Source organism: Pygocentrus nattereri, chromosome 12 (assembly GCF_015220715.1).
Source record: "Pygocentrus nattereri isolate fPygNat1 chromosome 12, fPygNat1.pri, whole genome shotgun sequence".
NCBI classification, from domain to species: Eukaryota; Metazoa; Chordata; class Actinopteri; order Characiformes; family Serrasalmidae; genus Pygocentrus; species Pygocentrus nattereri.
Genome location: NC_051222.1, coordinates 21415194 through 21439603, shown reverse-complemented (window position 1 = coordinate 21439603; position 24410 = coordinate 21415194). Strand labels below are relative to the sequence as shown.

At 38.8% G+C, this 24410-nt stretch overlaps 1 protein-coding gene across 1 annotated transcript in view; it reads left to right on the top strand.

Annotated features, from left to right (window-relative positions):
* The window catches only part of cfap58 (cilia and flagella associated protein 58), a 222539-nt gene that overhangs the window by 18026 nt on the left and 180103 nt on the right, over window positions 1-24410 (top strand). Inside the window, exon 7 of the mRNA XM_017698980.2 lies at window positions 2440-2599. Within this exon, the coding sequence (XP_017554469.1) occupies window positions 2440-2599 (160 nt within the window). The remainder of the gene's footprint in view (window positions 1-2439; window positions 2600-24410) is intronic.

Sequence of the window (24410 nt, the reverse complement as noted above, 5' to 3'; positions counted from 1 at the left end):
TGTATGGAAGGAATGGGGGGGTTCATGTGCTGCCATTCAGAGTTATATATCATTGTCAGGTGATAAAGAAGGGAACTTTAGTGCCTCCTCAATTTGGCCTTAAGTGGATGTTTAGATTACCTGTTGGGTTTCGAAAAAGTGACATAGAGGCAGCAGCAGGAGTTGCAGTTCCTTCCAGGAGATGTAAAGCACTGCGTTGCTGCTGGGCTGAATCCTCTGGGGCACCATGCACATACACACACACACACACACACACACACACACACACACACACACACACACACACACACATACACACACACACACACACACACACACACACACACACACACACACACACACACACACACACACACACACACACACACACACACACAGACTCCTTGGAGAGTCTTTATCAGTGTGATAAGGAAAATTGGAACAGCGGAGCAACAGGGGAACACTAGACCTTAATGGAGACACACTGACATGCACGCACACACATAACCTAATCCTGCCCTGACACACACACACACCTACACTCACACACACACACATCACACACACACACACTGATCTGTGTATTATATGCATGCATAAGCACAAGCCTAAATACGCAGCTTATACACAGAGAAAGGCAACATTTCGTCCCCCTTTTACATATCTTTTGAGGAAGGTTGGCAAAAAATGGTGAAAACATTGTAAATGCAGCTGATTACAAGTTTACAAGCTGTCGTGTACAGCCAATTACTGCAGAAAGCAATTCTAATGTACTTATAAACAGATTTAAAACTTGTTTACTTAAAAAAAAACTCTTAATAGAAGTCAATGGGAAGCTGCTTCAGTTTCTTTACTAACACAACAGGGAAATGTTATAAATTAATGTGCATGGTATGCAGTCACATGCTAAAGCAATGGCAGATCACATTGAAGAAACACTGGAGTATTCTTTTAGTTGTTCTTAAACTAAAAGCCATATCTAAAAAAATAGCATGTTATATAGACACCCCTCTTATTTATTGCATTTCAGCAACACCCATTGCTAACAGGTGTATAGAATGTACATAGCTACACAGTCTCCATAGACAAACACTGGCAGTAGAATGAGTTGTACTGAAGGACACAATGATTTAAATTTCGCACTGTCATAGGTTGTCACATTTGCTACAAGCCAATTTGTGTAAATTCTGCCCTGCTAGATCTGCCCCTGTCAACTGTAAGTGGTATTATTGTGAAATGGAAGCATTTAGGAGCAACACTAGCGCAGACATAAAGGGGTAGACCGTGCAAACTCATGCATATAGTGCATGCACTGCCTCTGGAAACAACACCAGTGCAAGAACTTTGTGTCAAGAGCTTTGAGAAATAGGTCATCATGAGTTCACTATGCACAATGCCAACTGTCAGCTGAAGTGGTGTAAAGTGCATTGCAATTAGACTCTGGGGCAGTAAAAACCTGTTCTCTGGAGTGATGGATCATGCTTTGCAGTCTGGCAGTCTGAATGATGACGGAATGCATAGTGCTAAAAGTAAAGTATGGTGGAGGAGGAATAATGGGCTGGGGATCTTTTTCAGGGTTTTGGCTCAGCCCCTTAGTTCCAGTGAAGTAAGTAAGTAATGTTAATGCTACTGCATTCAGAGACATTTAGATCTCAGACATTTTAGGGTGTGTAACCAATGGCATATGACTGTATGTATGAAATTTTCCCATGTTGGGGAGACTTTTTTTTTTTTTGCTAAATAATGTTGAAAGTATATAATGCTTTGCTACACAAACACCTTCAGTTTACCCCTAAGGTAGGATTAATTGTATCAGACTGCAAGAATAGTTATGTAACAGTTGTATGTACATTATTTTGACCACAACATGGAATAGCTCATAAATAAACAATAAAAAATAAAAGAACAATAAAATTCCATCAGTACTAGAATTTTTATTAATCTGTGCATAACCACTTTTAAGATGTTTTTTTTAGTTATTGTGGGGCATATGGATGTTTACCTTGGGTGGCTTGGTTGTAACTAGTGGGGTGGCAGTACTTTAGCCTGTCTGACTCTCATAGTGAGTTGTTTGTATGCATCAAAAAGGGTATTGCAATAATACAGGTGTGACTTATACAGCTTAGTCAAAAAACACAAAAAAAAAATCAAAAGATGTTACTTTGCAACAAAAATAGCTCAACAATATGTGTTTCATTGCTTTGAAAACTCACAGATGATGTTGCTATGGGAATACAAGATCACCAAATGCATGTTTTACCCGGACCTGCTTTAGAAAAAGTTCATGTTACATTTACCCTGCCTTACTTTGTACCTTACATGGCTTCATAACTTGTGCATTTATGTCCATGTTCCAGCACATTTTATTTTGAGCATAACGTGTCATATTTCAGCAGACTATCTTGTGCAAAAGGCTCAGGAAATCTGAAACTGAATGTCTCTGGTATGTCTGTGCTGCAGATGAAGGAGGAGGAGGTGAATCAGATGAAGCAGCAGATCGCTAAGCTCAATAAGATGAGGGAGGCCACCCAGAGGAAGCTGCGACTGCTGGAGGACCAGAAACTGGAGGTGGAGCAGCAGAGAGAAACGCTGAAGAACCAAATCACTGGCCTGGAGAAAGGCAAGACATACATACATATACACACACAACTAAACTCACTCACAGGGTCCTCGATTTCTCCTGCTTCTTTCTTCTTCTGATTCTTTTAGATAGAACGTAGGAGCATCAGTCTGACTGTAGGCCCATCTCAGAATTTCTATCTCTCTCTCTCTCTCTCTCTCTCTCTCTCTCTCTCTCTCTGTCTACCTTCTCTCTTTTCTTTCTTCTTTTCAATTTAATTTAGTTCAGTTCCATTCAAAACAGCTTTATAGGCTTGACTGAATCAGGTACAGTATTGCCCAAGCATAGAAGGTAAGGCTTTTATATTTAACTCTTTGGACTTGAACAAACACAATAAAAGCCATACTGTTGGCTTTACATACATAATGATCTAATTGCGGTGGTGAACCTACAGAGAACACACTTAAATATGGCGTTTTGGTGTCATTTGTAGTGCACAATATCTGTTTATTTACTGAGTTTAACGTTTTATATAAAATGTGCCATAACTTTTGCACTTGAAAATGATTCTTTAAGGGTTCTTTAGTAAGTGGTTTGGTTCTATATAAAACCAAGAGTTCTATACAGAACCATTTCATGCTTAATTGGTTGTTTGTATGGTGAAATGGTTCTTCACATTGATGGAGAATGTGTTTGGTGTGGTTCCTCGTAAAACCTTTATGAAAATGGTTCTGTATAGCACTAAAAGGGGTTCTTCTATTGTTACAAGCTTGACATTATAACAATAGTCAAGACCTTTTTAGTGCTATGTAGAAAAGGCTTCTATATAGAACAGAAGCATGAAATGGTTCTATATAGAACTCTTGGTTCTAAATGGCCTATTCCCTTAATAAAGAACTCTTGAAGAACCATTGCTTTTTTAAAGTGTGTGTTAGTAGTTAAACTAATGTGGAAGACCTTCACATAGAAGACCTTAGCCGAACTCTGGTAAATAATAATAATAATAATAATAATAATAATAATAATAATAATTCAGTTTCTCATTGGTGCATTAAACTGTGGTGATCCTCCATGGTTCAGATTCATGTTGCTGAGAGAAAAGAAACAGCCTCTCTCACCAGTCTCCACTGAATGGGTATGCAGCACTTCAAATGGGAATTCCACAGATTTTTCAAAATGTATATAATCAGAATTTATTGATCAATTTATTATGTAATTAAATTGTTACAGTGTAAACAAACTATTCAGAGTGGTTTGGTATGAAATGCTCTGTTCTAGAGAAACTGACAGAGTCAGGGTTTTTCACAGTGGTGGCGATAGGAACCAGACGTGTGAAGCGTCTAATGCCTACATCACAAAAAGTTATGACATGAAATGGTTATGAATACACTTATGCCTTGTGCAGACTGATGATACTTTTGAGTTTTTGAAGAGAAGTGTTTGCAGGGCTATGTTAGGTACCCAAAGAAAACCCCGGGTTCCTGTCACCACCACTGTGAAAACGAAACCAGACACGTTCTTCATAATGAACAATTTCACATGAAACCACTCTGAACGACTTTATTTACATCTCAGTGATTGAATTATACATAACATTTGAAATATTAGTGGAAATGCCCTGTAAACAAGACAAACATTTGACCACATTTAAAAGCTTTTGCTTCATCTGTTTAATCACGAGACAATGCATCTAGCATTTTGATTTCACCCCAAAGTGCACTGGATTCATGCATTTATGTGGTAATTGTTTAATTGGGACCCTGAAAGGGGTTGGAGTCCACCCACCACTATGTCTGAAAATCCTATGGGAAACACTGTAAAAATGACAATGCCTAACAAATCAACTGGATATATTTTATGTTTTTGCAAATTGCAAAGGTTATGAATGGCATTAGAATAAACTAACAGCTTGATGTTGCCACTGTTTTTTTTCTAATGATGTAAAGACTTTTTGGAGTGAACGGTTCCTTTGCTGATTAAAATTTTTCACAGTGTAGAAGAAAGTGCCCCTCTGTCTTATCCTCACCTGTCAGACACAAGCAGCACAAATTCTTTCATCTTTTCTCTGTCAGTGGCTACACTGTGGTGTCTGAGCCTGGGTTAGAATAGGAAATGTCTCTGCCTTATAGCCCTGACAGCAGAAAATCTTCCAGTTCCTCCTATTTTGTGCCTAAAGATTTAGTTTTATAATCCCAATGTTCCACATAATTGTTCTTTTTAAAATGTATTGATATTTAAAAATATATATTTACATATGCACTTTGATATGGTTTGTTTGTGTGTTAGTAAGCAGTGCTCTGATACTGCCGTTACATGATTAGGTCTGTAGTCTCAGCCTATCAATATCCATAAGCAAGCTAAGTTGTCCACAACTGTTGTCAGTTCCATTCTGATTTGTTTGCCCAATCACAGCTCAGTGTGTTTGAACTTCTGTGCAGCAGTTTTTAACGGTGATTTGGGAAAAGTTCACAGCATTGTGTCTTTACAGGTTTGTTAAGAGTTTTCTTTAAAGCACATAAGAGCTTTCAAGCAAGATCTTGTTGCCTGTTTGCTGAGTAATACACATGGTTTCTGTTGCAGCTAAAACAGCTGCAATAAATAACCACTTTGTGTGTCAGACAAACACCCCCTTCCTGTCAAAGGAGATTCTTGGTCATGTTAATGCATTGAATGCACCAGATTCTGTGATGATAGGCAGAAGTTTTGGCTTGTGAGACTGGTAGTAGGCCTCAGACTAAGACAGGAAATAATTGGGGGTAAGACATGATTTTATTCTTCAGGAATTGATTGGACTGTGAAAAGCAGGCATTTATGAAATGAACACGGAGTCAGACACTCACGGTCAGCAGAATCTGTTTGTTTTATGGGGAAAAAACAGTTTTTGTCAAAAATGAATGAATTATTTGGTCTGTGCACTTTAGTTTTTGAAACATGATGATTTATTATATGTTGAAAGCAAGATTTTAATGTTTTTTACTGTTTGTATGATGTAGATGAGGTGAAGCGGGTTAACAGGCTGGCTTTTAAGCATCCACTTTTTCTTTTCTTAAACTTTAAGGCAGGAGGGAAAAGACACGAGACACCAGTCATATGTATGAGTGTAACCAGCAAATGTGTGTGGGCAAGAAACAGGCTATGTGTGTATGTATGTGTGTGTGTGTGTATGCAGGTGGCTCTGTCAACTGACCTGCCTCACAGCAAGGAAGAGAACTTTAGAAACAAGTCCCTCACTCGAGGTTAACATGAAAATAAACTGAAAAACTCAATTATTATTTTACAACCAAGTGAGGAGAAGAAAGGAGGTTGTCTGCTGACGCACATGTACTTTCCTAAATGTTAAAAAGAATCCACACACTCAAATCTGTGCAAAAATCTTTTATACACACTTACTTTCCTGCTAGGAGTGGAGCTAATGATAGGTGTTCAGGCTCGGTGATTGGTCAGGGTGATGAGAAGGGGAGGGAACACATATCAGATGGCATTTAGATCAAAGATAACAGAGAAATTGTGACAAATGTGACAGAAAGGGCCAGACGCTTGCGGTAAAACAAAACAAAACAAAAACAAAAGATGAGACTTTAATATCAAAGAATTGTGGTCAGCAAACAGGCATTGGTCAGATCCAAAACTACAAAAAAGTGCAAAAAGGCAACCATAACCAGAGAGCAAAGACAAAAGGGAAAAACAAGAAACCGTCCAAACACGAAAAAGGCAATCACTAAAACACAGGAGAAATGCTCAGTAGCTATACAGGAGAAGCAATACCTCGCAGTCTGGCTAAGCTAAAGCCCAGGCTTTTAAACTAAATGAAACAAGTCAAACATGGAACTCAGGTGAAAGGAATTAGAGTGGCGATTGGTTGAATGAAAAGTTCCGTCACAATGCGTGCCTGCTTGTTGCTTGTTCCATTGAATAGCAGTCTCAATATACTGATGGGTCTTTCTTCAAACTCCTTCGCTCCATTGCATCCATTCATCCACAGCGGGGACACTAGATTCTGTCCATGCTGCTATAGCTGCTGGTAGCCCAGGACACATTGAAATGGGATTAAGCCTGTGGCTGAACGAATCAAGAAATTTTGCATCATGTCTACCCATACCAGATAGCGTAACCAGTCACTAGGGTTATTGTGACAGAATAGTCTCAGAAACTTTCCCAGTTCTTGGTAGGGGTTGAGACCCCTACATGTTCAAAGAGAGCGGTCCACACCTGTGATGTGAATTGGGGGCCTTGTTCGGATAAGATGTCTTCAGGGATACCGAAAAATCGAAACACATCCACTAAAGCCTCTGCTTTTTGAAATGTGGTAGGAATAACAAGAAAAGGAAGAAACCTGACACTGCAAGAAAATCTGTCAATGACAGTAAGGATGGCAGTACAGCCTTGTGACTAAAGCAATATGACTCCAGGGTCTATTTGGAATAGGTAATGGTATCAGTTTACCTGCGGGTAATGTTCTGGGGTTTTAGACTGTGAACACATAGAACAAGAAGAAACAAACGTGTTTATACCTGAAGGACACTGTGGGGGAACTTTTTGGTTTACATGTTCTTGGGTTCAGGTGGGGTTTGTGTCGTTGAGGCTCTGATGCATTCTAGAAAGCATTTACTTTAGTGATATGGGGCAATAAGATACGATGAAAAAAAATCTAGAAAAGAACAATGACCAGTGGGCTTGAGATACTCAAGATTTTTGTGAGAACAGAGAACGGGTGATTAACGCCCACTATCCTAAGCCTCCATTCTTCTAAGGCTAACTTAACAGAAGCTTGTGGTCACTGACACTATGCTTGTGTTCCGCTGGTGTAAGCTTATGGGAGAAGAAATCTATTGGGTGTAACTTAGGAGGATTACCAGACCTTTGAGGTAGTACTGCACCTACTCGCAGTCACCAATCTTGAGTGAAGTTTTCTTCTGCTCCTGAATCAATCAGGGCTGAAATGACAGAGGAAAGATCTTGGCAGTAAATTGTATAAGAAAAAAATTAGAAACCAACCCTTTTGTAGGAATACTTACCACATTAGGGCATGGAGTATTCTCCACCAGGTGTCTAGGTGAGTGTGCCTGACACTCAAGGAAGAATGTGTTCTACACTGCCACAGTAGAAACACAGTCCTTCATATCGACGATGATTCCTCTCCTTGGCAGATAAAGGGGATGAATCACATTGCATGGGTTCTTCTGGATCTTGGTTAACTAGGGGTAATACTGCCAGTATCTCTCTTCTCTTGGTCACCAAGTGCTTAATGAGCTCAAGAACTTTGTCTTGGAAAAAATGGATTGTGCTTAATGTGACCAAGGACTTGAACTTACAGGGTAAAAAAATAATCTTGATTTCAAGTTGACCACATCAAGTTGATCAGGTGAAGCCAGTGAAAATTCCACCTGCACCACTACTATGGCAACATCCAACCACAAATGGTTCCTTCTGGGAAACTATTACCATCTTTGAAAGAATGAATTTTGCAGATTTACAGTTTAATTTAGAAATACCATTGACTGAAGAATTCATGAAAGTGTTCTACAAAAACGTTTATTGACAGAATTCAGCAGCTCCTCCTCCTTTTTTCCTTTTTATTTCCCATCTAATGGAAATAACCCCACTCCCCCAACCCACCTTGCTCGCCCCTTCCCATCCTACTCACCTTTTTGTTGTGCTTTAAGTGAGCAGATTTTTTCTCTTTTCTAAGTACTTGGAAACACACACTGTTCCTATTGTTTTCTTTTTGTGGTTCCAAATAGCTTTGTTTAATTTGTACCAACAAATTAGAAATAATGTGTCTTTGAAATGAACATGTTTGCAAATTGCTTTCCTCTACCTTTGTAAAATAAATGAAAATTGTTTGAGAAACTCTCGTTTTTTGAACACACCCAAAAATATAAACCTTTTCAAAGACGCTAAATAAACACCTTTTCTACACCAGTGCAAGCTGAACTGGTAAACACCATCATGGTTAAAATAACAGAAACACGGAAGATGCATCCAAACAAAACCTGATGAAAAATAAGAAAAAAAAAAAAGCTAATTAGCTGAAAAGAACACCGCTAAGAAGGCTGTTAGTGTAACACACCTAACGAGGTTGCAATGGTTTGAAACTCAATCAATTGAGTCCAACTTATTAAACATAGCGTATGATTTAAGGGAGATTATAATGCCCTTATAATGCCCTTATAAAGCCTTAACAATATAGTACTTGGCAATTGCAGAGGTTAATGATAAACTCATTCCATAGTTTACTTAGGTAGGGATGGTGCACAAGATTATGATGTATAATACACAAACATTCTCTGAAGAATGCCTAATTATTGCATAACGAAGCAGTAATGAATGGTTTAAATGAAACTTTAAAGCTTTTATTACAGGCTTAACAAAGCTGAATATTGGCATAATACTGGACATGTAAAATGCTGTACAAAAGACATACATCCTCATGTGTCCATATCCTCAAATCACTCAGCTGAATTCTGCATGCAAGTTCCTGTTTGATACTTATTCTCTATCCTGTTTCTGATGATGATTGGCTGGAGCACAGTGGGATATGTTAGACTATCAAATGCATTTGTACCCGATCGAATTAGGTAGCCTTTAGCAATACTGTAGAACTGCGTATAGACAACAATGAGCTGTAATGCAATTCATTACATCTATTCACTGATCAGCCATAACATTAAAACCACCTTCTTGTATCTACGCATATTGTTGGAGGCGCTCTTTGTAGTTCCACAGTTACAGATTGTAGTCCATCTGTTGCTCTGCATACTTTGTTTTTGCGCTGGTGTGAGTGAATCAGACACAGCAAACATCTCAGCGTCCTTTGACCACTGGCGATGACTAATACAAACTGTGCAACAACTGATGAACTACTTTTTTTGACAAGCTGGAGCAAGAAGGTAGGAGTGCCTAATAAAGTGGACAGTGAGAGGACACAGTGTTTAAATGCTCCAGAAGCAATGCTGTGTCTGATCCACTTGTACCAGTGCAACACACTTGAAAATGCCACCACCAAGTCTAGAGTGTCACTGCAGTGCTGAGAATGATCCACCACCCAAATAATACCTGCTCCCTGGGGGTCTATGGGGGTTCTGACCATTGAAGAACAGGGTAAAAGGGGGCTAACAAAGCATGCAGAGAAACAGAAGGACTACAGTCTATAATTGTAGAACAACAAAGTGCACTTACATAGGAAGAGGAGATGATGAAATGGACAATTATTGTAGATCAGGTGATCAGTGTAAGAAAATAAGTGTAAAAGTGTAACAAAATAAAGAATAATCAAGACTGAAATTAGGATAATAATTATTTGTAATGATATTAAGCCATATAGAAATGCAAATGGCATCTATGGAGCAGGATATATGGTGGTGAAGTGAGTAATATCATTAGATGACAGCATGTTTTTCCATTTGTGTAATTATGTAGAGCCATATTTAGCAGCCACAGTCAGTATCTCAACATCTTCTCCAGTTCAACAGTCAGAAAGAAAAGGGAATGCATTATTGATGTTGTCAGATGTTTCAAAGAATGTCTGTCTCATTGATATATTTTGGGCAGTAGAGGAGAAAATGTGTTTCATCTTCTATTTCCTTAAAACTACAATGCATACACTGCCTTTCTTCTTGAGGAAAGTGGTCCCCTTGGCCAGTTATTTTCAGGTATATTTACAAAAGTTGTTTTTCCACTACTGAAAAGTACAAAAACCTTTGGCATCAGAAAACTGGAACTGTGATTTTTTTTTTGGCCTATGGTCCAGTTTTGAAGGCTCCTGTTTCATGGTGTTTGGTACCTTCTCAATATTGGTATTGGCAGGACCTAATGGTACTTCAGGGTGAGGTTAAAGTATTGGCAGTTAAAGTGTATTGCAATTGATTAAGCATTTTCAACAGAATCCCAATGTTAAAATTTGCAGGTATTGTTATGCAGTTATCACATTATTTTGCATAGTCATTTTCATATGTTTACATCCAAACAAAGAGAATGTCGCACAGTTTGAGGTAAATGCCAGGGACTTTATTACAAGCCTACCCAATCAAGTATGTGCAGAATATTTAATTTATATTTACTGCCTTTTTTTTTTCTTTTCAGTAAGTGCTGTCTTTGTATGGCCAGTCAAGTCATTATGCTATGCACCCAGCTCCCTGCTTAGCAACCACTGCAATCTGCCACTGCCTTAACCCTTCAGGTTTTTATCAGTGTACCGGGGTTTTGAAATTTAAACTCCAGCTGCAGATGTACCCACAGGACCTATGAAAGTGAGATTCCACCCCAGTAGAATATGCTGTTTTCTAACCATCCGAAGCAATAACAAATAAAAAAACATAACTGTTTCTGCAAATTTGGTACATATAATGCAACAGCTAAAATGAGCTGTTTTAAAATGTCAAATATCTAATTTTATTCATCGAATACATTTTATATCAGCAAAGGTAAGATATCACTGTTGTAAGAAGAAAACCTTGTATCTCCATTTTCGTCATTTTTCAGTTTTTGAGATAATTTGAAATTACTTGTTGCCCTTTATATTGTGTGTAATATTTAAGAAGAACGGACCAAAATAACTTTAAAAAGTCTGGTTCCATTGTCTTACATTACAAGTAAAGTAGGTTTTTTCCTTCTCCTGTGAAGTTGCCATTTTGGAGATGCAAGGTTTTCTTCACTGGGTAGGCGTTTTCTTCGCCTGTGGTGAACGAATGCATGCTTTATTGTAAAGCATTGTTGTTGACTGCTGCTGTTTTGTAGGGTGGAAGTGCTGAAATAAGTAGCTGTCAGCAATAGGCTATAGTCTGATATTATGACATTGCAAGACATACCACCATTAGAAATTGTGTCTACCCAATTTTTCACATGCCTACCCAAAAATGCATTGCTGTCTGCACCACTGGTAAATATATATGATGTTAAATAAAAAAGGACCTAGCTTCTTTCTGCAGTCCCCATAGAAATTGACAATGAGTAAGACAGCAAGGAAGGCCTCCACAAAATCTGGCCAAACAGCAAAATTCTTTGATGCTAGAGTGGCTGAGCATTGATGTCACCTACATCCAGAATCCTGCCCAGTCCATGCCAAATCAAAGCTTATGTGTACCAAAAGGTTAACTGGAGTGGTAAAGAATGTTACTGTACTGATCAGTATTTTCAGAAAGATCACTTTGTCAAGAGTTTGCGAGGATGATGCCGCTCGTGCTAATGTTATTAGATATAGCAGTCTTTTAACGCCATCACTATGGCCATTCCAAGCGTCCCACAGGTAGCTGGAAAATGAACTAGAACTAAAATCCTGCGTTTCATTGGTTCCATTTTTGGGCAGTGCTTGTTTTTGAATGCCCAATATGTGCCAATTTGAGAACAGGTAGCATTTGTCGTTCATTTCAGTGGTTCATTTGATTTCTTCAAATGCCACTGTATTTACAGATGAGTAATTCACAAATTTGTTTTTGTTTCTCGAGGAGGAGGACAAACTGTAATGGCCAGAAACATGTTGGATCACACTGAAAAAAAGTAATGCACTGAATTGACTTCGTTTAAATGTGTACATCATTTCCACATGAATTAAATATATTACATCAATACAGTTACTGCCAGAAGTTAGTAAACTGAAAGACAAAATTGTGGTGATATGTTTTATTCATTTGGAAATTATATATGCTTCAAGTCAATTCAACGCAGTACCATTTTATTCACTGCAGTAGAGAGGAAGAGACTCTATGTGGGGATTATTGGCCAAAAGAGCTTTATATTTTATTAAATATGGATCAGTCTGATTGAATGATAGCCAGTATTGATCTCTGTTCTATGTCAATATGTGGTTCATAAAGTTCCTATTCAAGCCTACAAGCACTGCTGAACTGCATTTCTGTGCATTGCTTTTATTTTGTGCAAAACTTTTATTTTTTAAACTCCAACTGTACTTTTAATTTGTTTTTTTAGTCTCATGTTTCATATCCAGGACCTAAATATAGTCTCATTTCTCACACCTGTATCATAGAAGTCAAGAAAATTATAAATACATGACATAGATTATTCTACAATACCTCCTTCATGTATATACATGAAGGTGTTGTCAAAATAAAATTCATTTCAGACATGTGTGCCTGCAGTCCAACCATATATCTACTTTTAATAGATAGGTTAGTCATATAAAAATCTAAATGCAGGACATTGGCATGATTGTATGTTTGAAATCTTTAATATTATAACATTTTACAAAATATGGAAGCTTAATAAGTCTTGTCTGTACATTAAAAAAACTCTGTACGTTTTGGATTTCTTCAGATGTCATGCAGCACAACAGAAAAACAAAGGACTAGAAAGGAATTTTAACATACTTTAAGAAAGTGTGGGCGGGGTGCTGTATTATAAAGAAGCCCCCTAGTGATCTTCAGGGTGCAGTGCCAAGGTCAAATGCAGTGCAAGTTAAATGGTGCTTTATTGACATGAATGTAATAAAATGCACTGTTGCCAAAGCAGTTACACAGAGAAAGATAATGAAGATTACAACAGAACACTAGAAATGAAGTTATTTACAGGATTAGTAATCAATAAAGGAAAAGGAAAAATCTGAATCAATATACTTTCAACAGTAGTTTGTTGATGTTGTCCCAGGTTGTGACAGACTGACACACATGTACTCAGAAAAAAAGGTACTAAACTGTCTCTGGGGCAGTTCCCCTCTTGTCACTGTGGTGGTACCCTCAGGGGTATATCTTTGTACCTTTAATCAGGGGACGTAACTGTACCATAATCCATTGAAATGATATTTTCTAAGCTGTATTGACTCCGCACACCCTGGCTCATCTCTAGACTTTTTATTTTGCTGTTCTGTTTTAAAACATTAGGTTATTAAAAGATACAAATATTCATAATATAATATTTTCAGTGTTACTGCAGAGCTGAAACTCTGACGCTGCACACTTACTTATAGGACTGATTTCTAATGGAATCATATTTAGAGCACTCTATTAGGAACTGCAACTGGCCTGTCGAGGTGACCAGCTCTGTCTGCGCCGGCCAGGTTCAGTGTCCAGACTGTGCTCACTGAGTCTGTACACTGTCAACACTTTGCTCAGTTTTTCTCTTTTTTCAGTTGCTGTCAGGAAAGTTGCTAACGGGCCGATTTGCTCGATTCAGTGCCAAATAGCACTGAAGTTCTCTCTTTCTTTCTCTCTTCTTCTTCCTTCTCGGTTTCTGCCCGTGACCTCTCTCTTTCTCTATTCTTCTTCTTTCTGTTTCTGTCCGTCACCTCTCTCTTTCTTTCTTTCTTTCTTTCTTTCTTTCTTTCTTTCTTTCTTTCTTTCTTTCTTTCTTTCTTCTTCTTCTTCTTTCTGTTTCTGTCCGTCACCTCTCTCTTTCTCTATTCTTCTTCTTCTTCTTTCTGTTTCTGTCCGTCACCTCTCTCTTTCTTTCTTTCTTCTTCTTCTTCTTTCTGTTTCTGTCCGTCACCTCTCTCTTTCTTTCTTTCTTCTTCTTCTTCTTTCTGTTTCTGTCCGTCACCTCTCTTTCTTTCTTTCTTTCTTTCTTTCTTTCTTTCTTTCTTTCTTTCTTTTTCTTCTTCTTCTTCTTCTTTCTGTTTCTGTCTCTGACCTCTCTCTCTTTCTTTTCTCTCTTGTTCTCTCAGTCTATGTCTCTCTATCTCAGCTCTGACTCATACAGCGTTCATTCAAGTAAATGACATGACTGGAGAGAGGCAAGAGGGCCAGTGACATTTGGCCTGCACCTTCCTCTGCTCTCTCTCTTTCTCTGTCTTGCTACTGTCTGCCTTCACACTCTCTCCACATTCTACTCTTTCTTCCACACATTCTGTCTCTCATTCCTGCCCGCTGCCTTTCTCCATACCAGTGATGCTGTCACATGTTTGTGTACAGACAGGGTGAACTGTTACCTTTTTCACGCTTGCCTTCCAGTCCCCTATCCTACCCCCCCTTCTCTCTCTCTCTCTCTCTCTCTCTCTCTTGATCTGTCTCTCTTTCTCTTGCTTTTTTTTCCCTCTGGTTTCTCTCTCTGAGCTGAAGAATTGCATTGGATGATAGGTGCTAGGCTCTTGTCCTTCTATGGGCCTTTCACCTCTCTGCCACCCCTCATACTTGTCTGTTTTGCTCTGCTGCTCATGTTTCTCTTCCCTTGAATCCTCTCTGTTTTCTGCTTTTACAGTTCAGTTCAGTTTAACTGAGTTCAATTCAGCTGAATATGCTTTATTGGGATGACAAATAATGCTGTATTTCTATTGCTAAAGCTTTTTACAAGATTTGAAAATAAGGAAAATAAAAGAAGACAACTGAACTATCTAATCATTAGGGGTGGGAATCTCTTGGCACCTCACGATTCGATTAGATCATGATTCAGAGGGCCGCAATGTGATGATAAAACGATTATCAATGCATCATGTTTTTTATACAGGATCTCTTTTTTTCTCACTGTATGACGACTTGGTATTTTTAAAGCAAAGCATTTGTAATGATTTATAATGAATTTACTTCCAATATCTTGTATTAATAAATCAAACTGAAGTGATGTGGTGAGTGAACTGGAAGACTCTCATTCACTGCTTTAGCTCATGAGACGCTGCTGCCACTCATCTGCAATAAAATGTGCTGTTATGGTGAAACACGATCCTGTGATAATGGATGTCCACGCAGCACATGGTACAGCCGTCCTGCCGGTTTTCTTTAGTGAGTTTAGAACTCCGGGTTTGGTCGTGTTGTAGAGAGTCAGGGGTCACTGTGCGAAGCCCCGTTTCTCACTTAGAAACACAGTCTCTCCTGGCCAGTAGCTACGAAAGGGCAGAGATTTAGCTCAAACATCTGGAGACTTGTTCCCATTTATAAGCACCTTAGTTGGTTTCCTGGAACATTAAATCTGCGACAAGACTGTCAAACACTAAGAATTTGTGAAGCTGAAGTCGCTTCTCTTTCGATTTTCCCGTTCCACCTTAAACGGTGCCGCATTTACATTCGGCACCCCAGTCAGAATTTAAGGAAAAATTTGAACAAGACTTCAGCCTCATAAAACAGTCGAACGATGAGAGACATTTTACAATAAGCTGTTCTACTTCTGAGGAACAGTTTTCTGGTGGAGACGGGAGGAAAGCGGCTGTAGCTGAGCTAAAGCTTAAAGCAGGGCAAAATCTGCGCTCTCCTTTTTTTAGCCTATACTAGGACATTCACACGCACTGAGACACGCTGGGCATTAAATGCTGTGGCTGCTGAGGTGGCCTGATTTTTGTTGAAAGGACAAAATGTCTCTTCTTAACATTTGGGTTGTGACTCCTGATCTAACCTGGCTTTAATGCAGAGCCAGTCGGATTTCTCGCTCATCCAGTAGTGCTTCTGTTGTGCCGCCACAGACGGTCCGGGCGCTGCACTTACCCACTTCCAAGTTCCGCCCTTTGCATTCCATCAACATTACTGTATAAATTAAATATATAGAAAATTGATTTTTGACATTTATGAATCGATTCAGAATCATTCACGTCCGCATCGCGATGCATCTAAGAATTGAGTTCTTCCCGCACCCCTAATAATCATTAAATCCACCCATTAGCTAAGTCTTCCTTCTACCATGGAATTCTGTCATGCTGGGAGGGTGAAGGCTAGCGTGAGCTTTGTTTGAGACAGATGAAGCACCACCACATCCTCAAAGTGCCACTAAACGCAGTTGTAGGAGAACAAACTGCCAATTCTGTTACATCAGTCTCCCACACTGAACTTCCTGACGATAAGGCTAACATTTATGCTGTGCTCACATGTTGGGCTTGTGGATGATGGCAGAATACTGAAATGGAAACGTTGCCATGGTGAAAGCACTACTGCTGAAAGTTGTTTATTAGTGGCAAAGTTGATTCTTCTTTTAAGAAAAAAAAGTCAGGAGGACACTGTGCTCTTTATTTTTTGTCATATAGTTCTGGCTGATCCTGACTTCAACAATCAGATATTGAGTCCATGGCTCATTTATTTCACTGCTGCCGTCGATGAAAAAAGCTTTGAAAACTGAACTCTTGATGAACGTTCCTCTGACCGCCGCAGGATCCACAGAAAATGGAATATCTGGTTTGCTGTCATCTCAGTCCAATATGTAAATGCAGCATTAGATGGTTGCACCCCCAATACTGATTATTTTGTTGATTAATCAAATGCCCAAGAATAAAATGAGCTTAACTGTGTAATAGCAGACCATGCAGAGCCTTTCAAAGATTCTAAAATTCAAAACAAACAAGAAAGATTTTACAAATAAATTAAACGAATATTTAAAACACATTATATTGGAGAAATGGAAATAAATGAATGTGTTCAGGATTGTGACTCTAATGGGAAGCAATAGGAACATTTTAAACAGGCATTATCATTAATTAAGCTATCAGTTAATCAATGTTGATTCATTCAGCATGTCAATTGTGAAATGATTAAATGGAATAATCAAGTTTAATCAATGGTCTTGCATGCGTAATTGCAGTTTTTCTTAGTGGTTAGTGTCTCATGCTTATAATAAGACTGCAAAAATGGTATCTTGGCATATGAAATTATCTTAAATCTAGTTGGTATATCTATAATTTCTCATTTTGGGATTGTTGCTAATTATAAAATTATTTAACTTATTTCTGCATATTTTATTGTGTTTTTTTAATAAAGTGAAATAAGCAAAATTAGCAGTCAATATAATGAGTAATATAAATTGACTTGTTATATTGACTATATTTAAGATCATTTCACTTAGCAAGATAGGATTTTTGTAATGAATCCTTGTTGTCATTTCGTTTATTCGTTTGTCGGAAATAAGACCTAGCTGTTGAAAAATGGCTTTGGTAACTGAGCAACAAGTGCTCATTTTACTAAACTATATCTGTGTAATTTGCCAAAAAATGTCATTTCTGATTAAAACTGCTGTTCGGTAAACATCACTGGTCATCTTGTACACATGCTACTCCTTGTCTCTTCACTTAAGTGTGAATGCCCCTGGTGAACGCCCCTGCTTGTATACTGCTTGTGACAGTAGGGCAAGATGGCACAGTCACGCTCACTGCTCTAAGAATCCCACCATGCTTCAACTTAACGCCCCAAGCTCAGTTTTTTCCCTCACTGTCTCAAACAATCATTTCAAAGGGCCCAAACTTTCAAACTGAATACAATCTGTCATTTCAGTTATCACAAGCTGAATACAGGTTGTTCAGAGGATATATATTTACATATGCATTTATTTACAGTGGCCTCCAGCACACTACTGGGACAGTGAGGCCCTGGGGGGATTCATGGAAGTCCCAGAGGGATTTTTGCTGTAAGCTCAGCAATTCGGGGTTCACTGGAGCATTGTATGTGATGCTGTTTCCCCTTGTGATTTGTTCTAACAGGATAGTGAACAGCATCATAGATAACAATTCAAGCTTGGACTTGGTGTTCAAAAGTTTGGAATCACCATTTTATATGAAAAAATGATTTGGTGACAAATACGCATGAAAATGATTTTATTGGCATGCAATTGCTGAACGTTCTTTTTTAAAAAATAAAGGTTCAGAATGTTGTAGATAACACAGTTGTAGATAATTCCATAATAACTGAGAAAAATATAATGCATGTCTTCAAGGGCTTATTACTTTAGTTAAATGGCAATATAAAAACATACACTAAATATCCCCAGTGTAACACGGACCTCCACAACAGCTCGAGTCAAGTGCAAGTTTAATAGGAATCACATAAGAATAAATTAACAAAAGGTCATGGGAAGGCCAACCATATCAAAAATACAACAGCAAAGAGTCCACAATACACAAAGCAGCAATTGTGATCGAGGTCCAAACACACAGATGTAACATGGAGCGAGGAGGCGGACGCACGTGCTGAGATAAGCGAGATTTATTAAGGGCAAATCCAAAATTAGGGTCATAACAGTTCAGGTTCATATAGCCAATACGGATAGATTGGGGGGCAGACATGACATAAACCAGAATCACTAACACAGCAGATAACAATTCAGACAAACATACATCAAACAAAGACCAGCAAACACAAAGGGCAAACACAAGGCTTAAATACACACAGGGAAGACGAGGGACAGATGAAAACAATCAGGGGCGGAGTCACAAAACAAGGGGCATGAATCAAAACAAATGCACATGGAAGATCCAAACAAAAAAGCACATGGAGTGGGAGGAGCCAATCGTGACAACAGAGTCAACAAAAAAAACTAAACAACAAGAAAAGACTGCTCAGAATTGTGGAATTGAGGAGAGAAGTTGTCAGCAGCAGATGTGGCAATGAGCATGACCTCAGAAAGTGTTCCAAAAGATCCAAACTAATGGTAATCAAAAGAGCTGAGAGGCTACAGTTACATCAATTCCAACCCAGTATGTGACAGTAAAATGCAAATAAAGACTAGATTGTCCATCCATCCATCCATTTTATAAGCCGCTTCTCCGTCAGGGTCGCAGGGGGTGCTGGAGCCTATCCCAGCAGTCTTTGGGCGGAAGGCAGGATACACCCGGGACAGGTCGCCAGTCCATCGCAGGGCAGACAGACAGACAGACAGACACACCCAGGGGTAATGTAGCATGTCCAATTGGCCTGACTGTATGTCTTTGGACTGTGGGAGGAAACCGGAGAACCCGGAGGAAACCCACGCAGAGAACATGCAAACTCCACACAGAGAGGACCCTGATCACCCGGCCGGGGAATCAAACCCAGGCCCTCCTGGGTCTTCATGAGCAAGGACGCCAAAAAATGTTTAGCCTCTACGGTGCAAAACATCCTCAAAAAGATTAATGGAATCTGGAGAAACCTTGTGCATAAAGGGCAAGGTCGAAAACCACAACTTAATGCCCATGACCTTTGATCCCTTAGAGGGCAGTGCATTAACAACCGATTTGCTTCTGTAATAGACATCACCACATATACTTGAGAATACTGTAACGTTGGTGTAGAAGACTTTGTGCATACAGGCACTTTTATTGAACAGTTACTTCCACAGACAGCAAGAAATGCCCAGCGGAGGGGGCAACATGAGAGGACATGACATCGGAGGAGGGTAGACACTTCCAACACACTGTTACTTACTGTGGTTACAATTACTCTTTTTAACTACAACCTAAACCACTTTTTTGTTGTTTTTTTCACCCAATTTGCTCCCCAATGTAGTCGTTTCCAATTCCACCTGCTAGTTAGGACTCCCCCAATAACACGATACTATCAATGCTAGGAGGGTGAATGCTAACACAGGCTATCTCTGAGACCTGTGAAACCACAGTGGAATGTGTATTATGGTTTGAGTCCACCTTTCAGATTGTTTATGGAAATAACAGATGTTGTTTTCTCTAGGGCAAAGAAGGAAAAGATCTTGATTGTTACCAGTGTTTAGTTTAAAAAGTCTGCCATGGTATAGGGGTGCATTATTACCCATGGCATGGGCAACTTTCACATCTGTGAAGGCGCCATTAATGCTAAAAGATATATGCACAAAAACATATTGCAACAAGTGCTGCCTTCTAGACAATGTCTTTTTCAGGGACATCCAAGCTCATTTTAAACAGAATTTACTAATCACTATTTTCTGTTTTTGTTAGTCTTTCACCTACTGTCTCAACCTTGTACTCAATAAGAATGAGGGTGTGAGGAAAGTATGGCGATAAAAGCAACCGCAACTACTCGTGATTCAACACGTCACCTTTGACATATGGTGGTATGACTGTCAATGGACCTGGATCACTTGTGTTTTGAATAATGTAAAAGCAGCAGCAGGATTGATTTTGAAGCAAGCAGAACCACCTTAACCCCTTAAATTGCCCACCGACAGGCACAATTATATAACCTAAGAATAGCTCAGCTAGTTTTATTGAAGTCTGTGGATAATGGGCTGTAGTATGTGACATGCCTGGGATTTTAAAGGGGTAACAGCTTAGTTATATTCAGATGTCTCAAAATACAGTTAATGGCGTTTCATCTTGATGGACAATGACTTGAACCATAATACGATTTAAGCAACTATTCCAGTTCAAGAAATGGAGGGTTCTTGACTGGCCCAGTCAGTCACCCAACCTGAACCCCACTTAGCATGCAGTTCACTTAGTGAACATGATACTGAAAGCAAAGATGAAAAAACAAACACACACACACACACACACACACATACAAAAGACTTTTAGGATACACAGATACTGAAAACAGCTGCGTTATAGAGCTGACAGAACATCACGAGGCCAGATACCCAGCATTTGTTTATGCTTATGGATCATAGATTTCAGGCAGCCATCAATTGCTATGCAGTAGTAAACATGACACTTTTAAGATAGGGCTTTGATTCCTATATGGTTTACTCAACATAAATGTAAATTCAGTGTGATATAAAGGTTAGGTAATATGCTTAGTGGTATTTTGTTAACAATTTTCCAAACTGTTGATTTTGACACATCTAGTGTTCCTTCCCAGACAGGATTAAGCCTAGTCCTGGGCTACAGCATTTAAATTTAAATGACATTTTTCTGTTGAAATGAGAATGTAGTCCAGGACCAGGCTTAATCCCTGTCAGTGAAACCAACTAGTAATATTTTGACTTGGTGTCTGATTTTCTTGTTTGGGTTTTTCAGCCTTATGATAGTCTGATTTATTGACACTTGCTTGGTCTTCATGCTGAGAGACAGCTGTAGATGCTGTATTTTTGTGCAGTCGCAAGTGCAGCTTGCTATAATGCAGGTATATTGCTAATTTGCTTGATTTTCCCCCATGTCCTGTTGTTTTGTTGGCAGATATGAACTTGCCTGAAATGACGTGTGGAATGACATAAATGGCTGCGGAACATTGAAAATTCACCAGTGTGGTGGTGTGTTTGAACCCACTTTGGTCCATAATTGTGCTTGTGTTACTACCTCAGGAGACCCACTCTGAACACAAACATAATTACAGTCGCCTTTGTTTAACACACATGCAAACATTTAACAAAATTCAGCCTTTTGAATGCTGAATATGCCATTTACGTGAACCATGTTGATTTAATTCGTTTTTAATTTTAGGAAGGGGTGCTGCCAGCAGAGAACAGCCAACACACCGATGTAATTTTTCTTTTTTTGGCCAGGCAGAGCTAAGAATGAGAGCCATATTTCGCGAGTGCTGAAGTTGGTTTCATTTTTGCACATTTGGGAAACTTTCTTTAAGTTTTCGAGAACAGGACAAGAAAAGGTTTACATGTATAAGAAGTCATTGTTAGCAACCATGACAACCAGCTTCCATTAAGTCTGTGTCTATTGATGGATTAATGTAGAAAACATTGATTTCTGTGGACTATCTGAACCTATGAGAGCTAAACAATTGTAGCAATCATCGGGGTCCAAGCACTGTGTGCCTCATGGAGCCAGTGGAATACACATTAAGGTGTTTTTAGAATTGCCTTTATTTATAACAGGTGTGCAGTCTCAAAGGGAGATTTTGTACACACTGACCTTTTTACTTGCTAGGGTCGGCAAATACCTATAAAAAGGTCAAAATACCTAGAAAACAGTACTAGTTATACATAGCTTGTATTTGCATAGTTGTTGAACTAAATATTTTCACATCAATTACATCTGTACTTACCTGTACTCTACTAGTCATAGAGTGCACCAAAATTTTATGTTTATATTATTGAAGATTTATGCAAGGAATGATGCGACTAGACCCACCACCATGTTTTTCACTGCTCGTGTCTGAATTAGATAGCATTTGAAAGCTAACAGTTGTAGACATACACTGTTTATATTATACCACTTCAACATAGTCATCTTCACTTACTTACTAACCAAATACAACTGACTCAATGATTCTGTCTGTAACAAATAAGATGAAGCTACTAGATGGAGATGACATAACTGAAGTCTGGAAAAGGACTTAAAAAAGGCATAAACCTCATTCCATTGCCCTCATCAGAGCTCTGTCATACTGCAATAAGTGCTGCTGTACTCACATAGTTGAGATGATTCATCAAGCTTGTTGTGCCTTCATGGTATACCACAATTTTAAGTGCTCTCATGATTTCTTGAACATTGTGCTCTTTTAGCTTCGTTGGGCACATGGAAATCTTCTGAATACTATGCTATATGGCCAAAATTATGACAATCACACCTACCACACACTCTGCCCCCTTCTTTGCAGTCATAACAGCCTTCAATCTTAAGATTTTGTCTGTGGGAATTTGCGCCATTAGTTACATTTGTGAGTTTTCTCTTGGCATCAACCAAACCCAGATTTATTCTGCCAGATAGTAAAGCTTTATTCATCACTCTACAGAACACATTTCCATGGCTCTAGAGACCAGTGGTGGTCTCTATACCACTCCAGCTGATGCTTGGCATTGTACATAGTGACATTAGGCTTGTGTGCAGCTGCTCAGCCACAGAAAACCATTTCATGAAGCTCACAAAGCACAGTTCTTGTGCTGATTTTGCCTTCAGAGGCAGTTTGGAAGTCTGTAGCAAGTAACCCAACAGATGCGTTTTGTACATGCTACATGCTTATCCACTTGGTGGCCCTGCTCTGTGATTTTGCATGGTCTGCCATGTTGTGACTGAGCTGATGTTGCTCCTAGATGCTTCCATTTTACAATAACAGCACTTACAGTTGTCCAGGGCAGATCTAGCATGGTACAAATTTTACAAACTGACTTGTGGCAAAGGTGGCATTCTATTGCCAACATTTGTCTGTGGAGATTGCATGGCACTGTGACTGATTTTGTACATTGCTGACTCACCTGAACACTATAATTAATAAATAAACATACTTTTGGCCATATTATGTACACAGAGAACATTAATGGAACTAATGAAATTGACAAATACTCAACTGTTCGATTTATTTGGGCTGACTCCACTAAAAATGCCTCTAATAAAAGATTGGAAAACAGCAGAGCAGCTAAAGGTCTGCTTAGTTTTGGATCTCCTGAAGTAGGGGCACTATGATAAAAAGCAAATTGTATGTACCCTTGACTTAACATTGCATTGAAAATAACATTCTACAATTTAAACTTATAGTCATTTTTTGCAATGTGGAGAAAAAGAAAATTGTGCAGGTGTCCAGTTACTTACTGACTGCTCTGCAAAATGTGATGGTGTTCCCATTGAAAATTGTCCTTTAATTCAGACATTAAAGGTATAGTTGTGGTTTTGCAGGTCGTCTACAGCTCTGAATACAAAATTGCTTGAATAAAATAGAGCAGCAGTTATATTACTTTACCTGAACAATAGAGGACAGTTATGGGTCAGCAGTGCTGCAATCACATAAGCTGTCATAGCATTTTATGTGCTGAAATTTTGATACAATAAACAAATGATAAAAAATTAATCATGTGAGAGCCGCGCTCCAGGCAGAGCTTCACTATTTCATAAAAGTCACGATGGAGGAGTGGAGGAGGGTCTTGGGGGGAGTTATTTCACAAGGCAGTGATTTATTAGTCAGCTATGTTCCTTTAGTTAGTGCACTGCAAATTTGGTGTTTTCCCACTCTAACACACTTGACTTCATTTCCTAATTACCTGATGAGTTGAATCAGGTGCTTTAAAACAAGAAACATTTCTGCAGCATAGAGGTTCCCACGACTGGGATTAAAAACCAGCTACCTTTAAGGCATACTACAGTGTCTGCTGCACCTGTATCATATGATGAATTATCACAGGCAGTAATTTTGATGCATTTCTCAGTACTCAGGAAAGAACAGAAAACTCATTAACTCAGAACTCCCCTACAGCAGAAGCCATTGGGCTGCTGGATTCCATGAACATGTTTGAAATACATGATTATGTAGTACAAATTTGAAACTACAACTGGTACAATCTAACAGAGGCAGTACTGTGTAAAAGGAACTATTCTTCATTTATTTAATTTCCAATGAAAACGATCATTACAAATTGTTTATTTTCCAGGAAATTAGATATA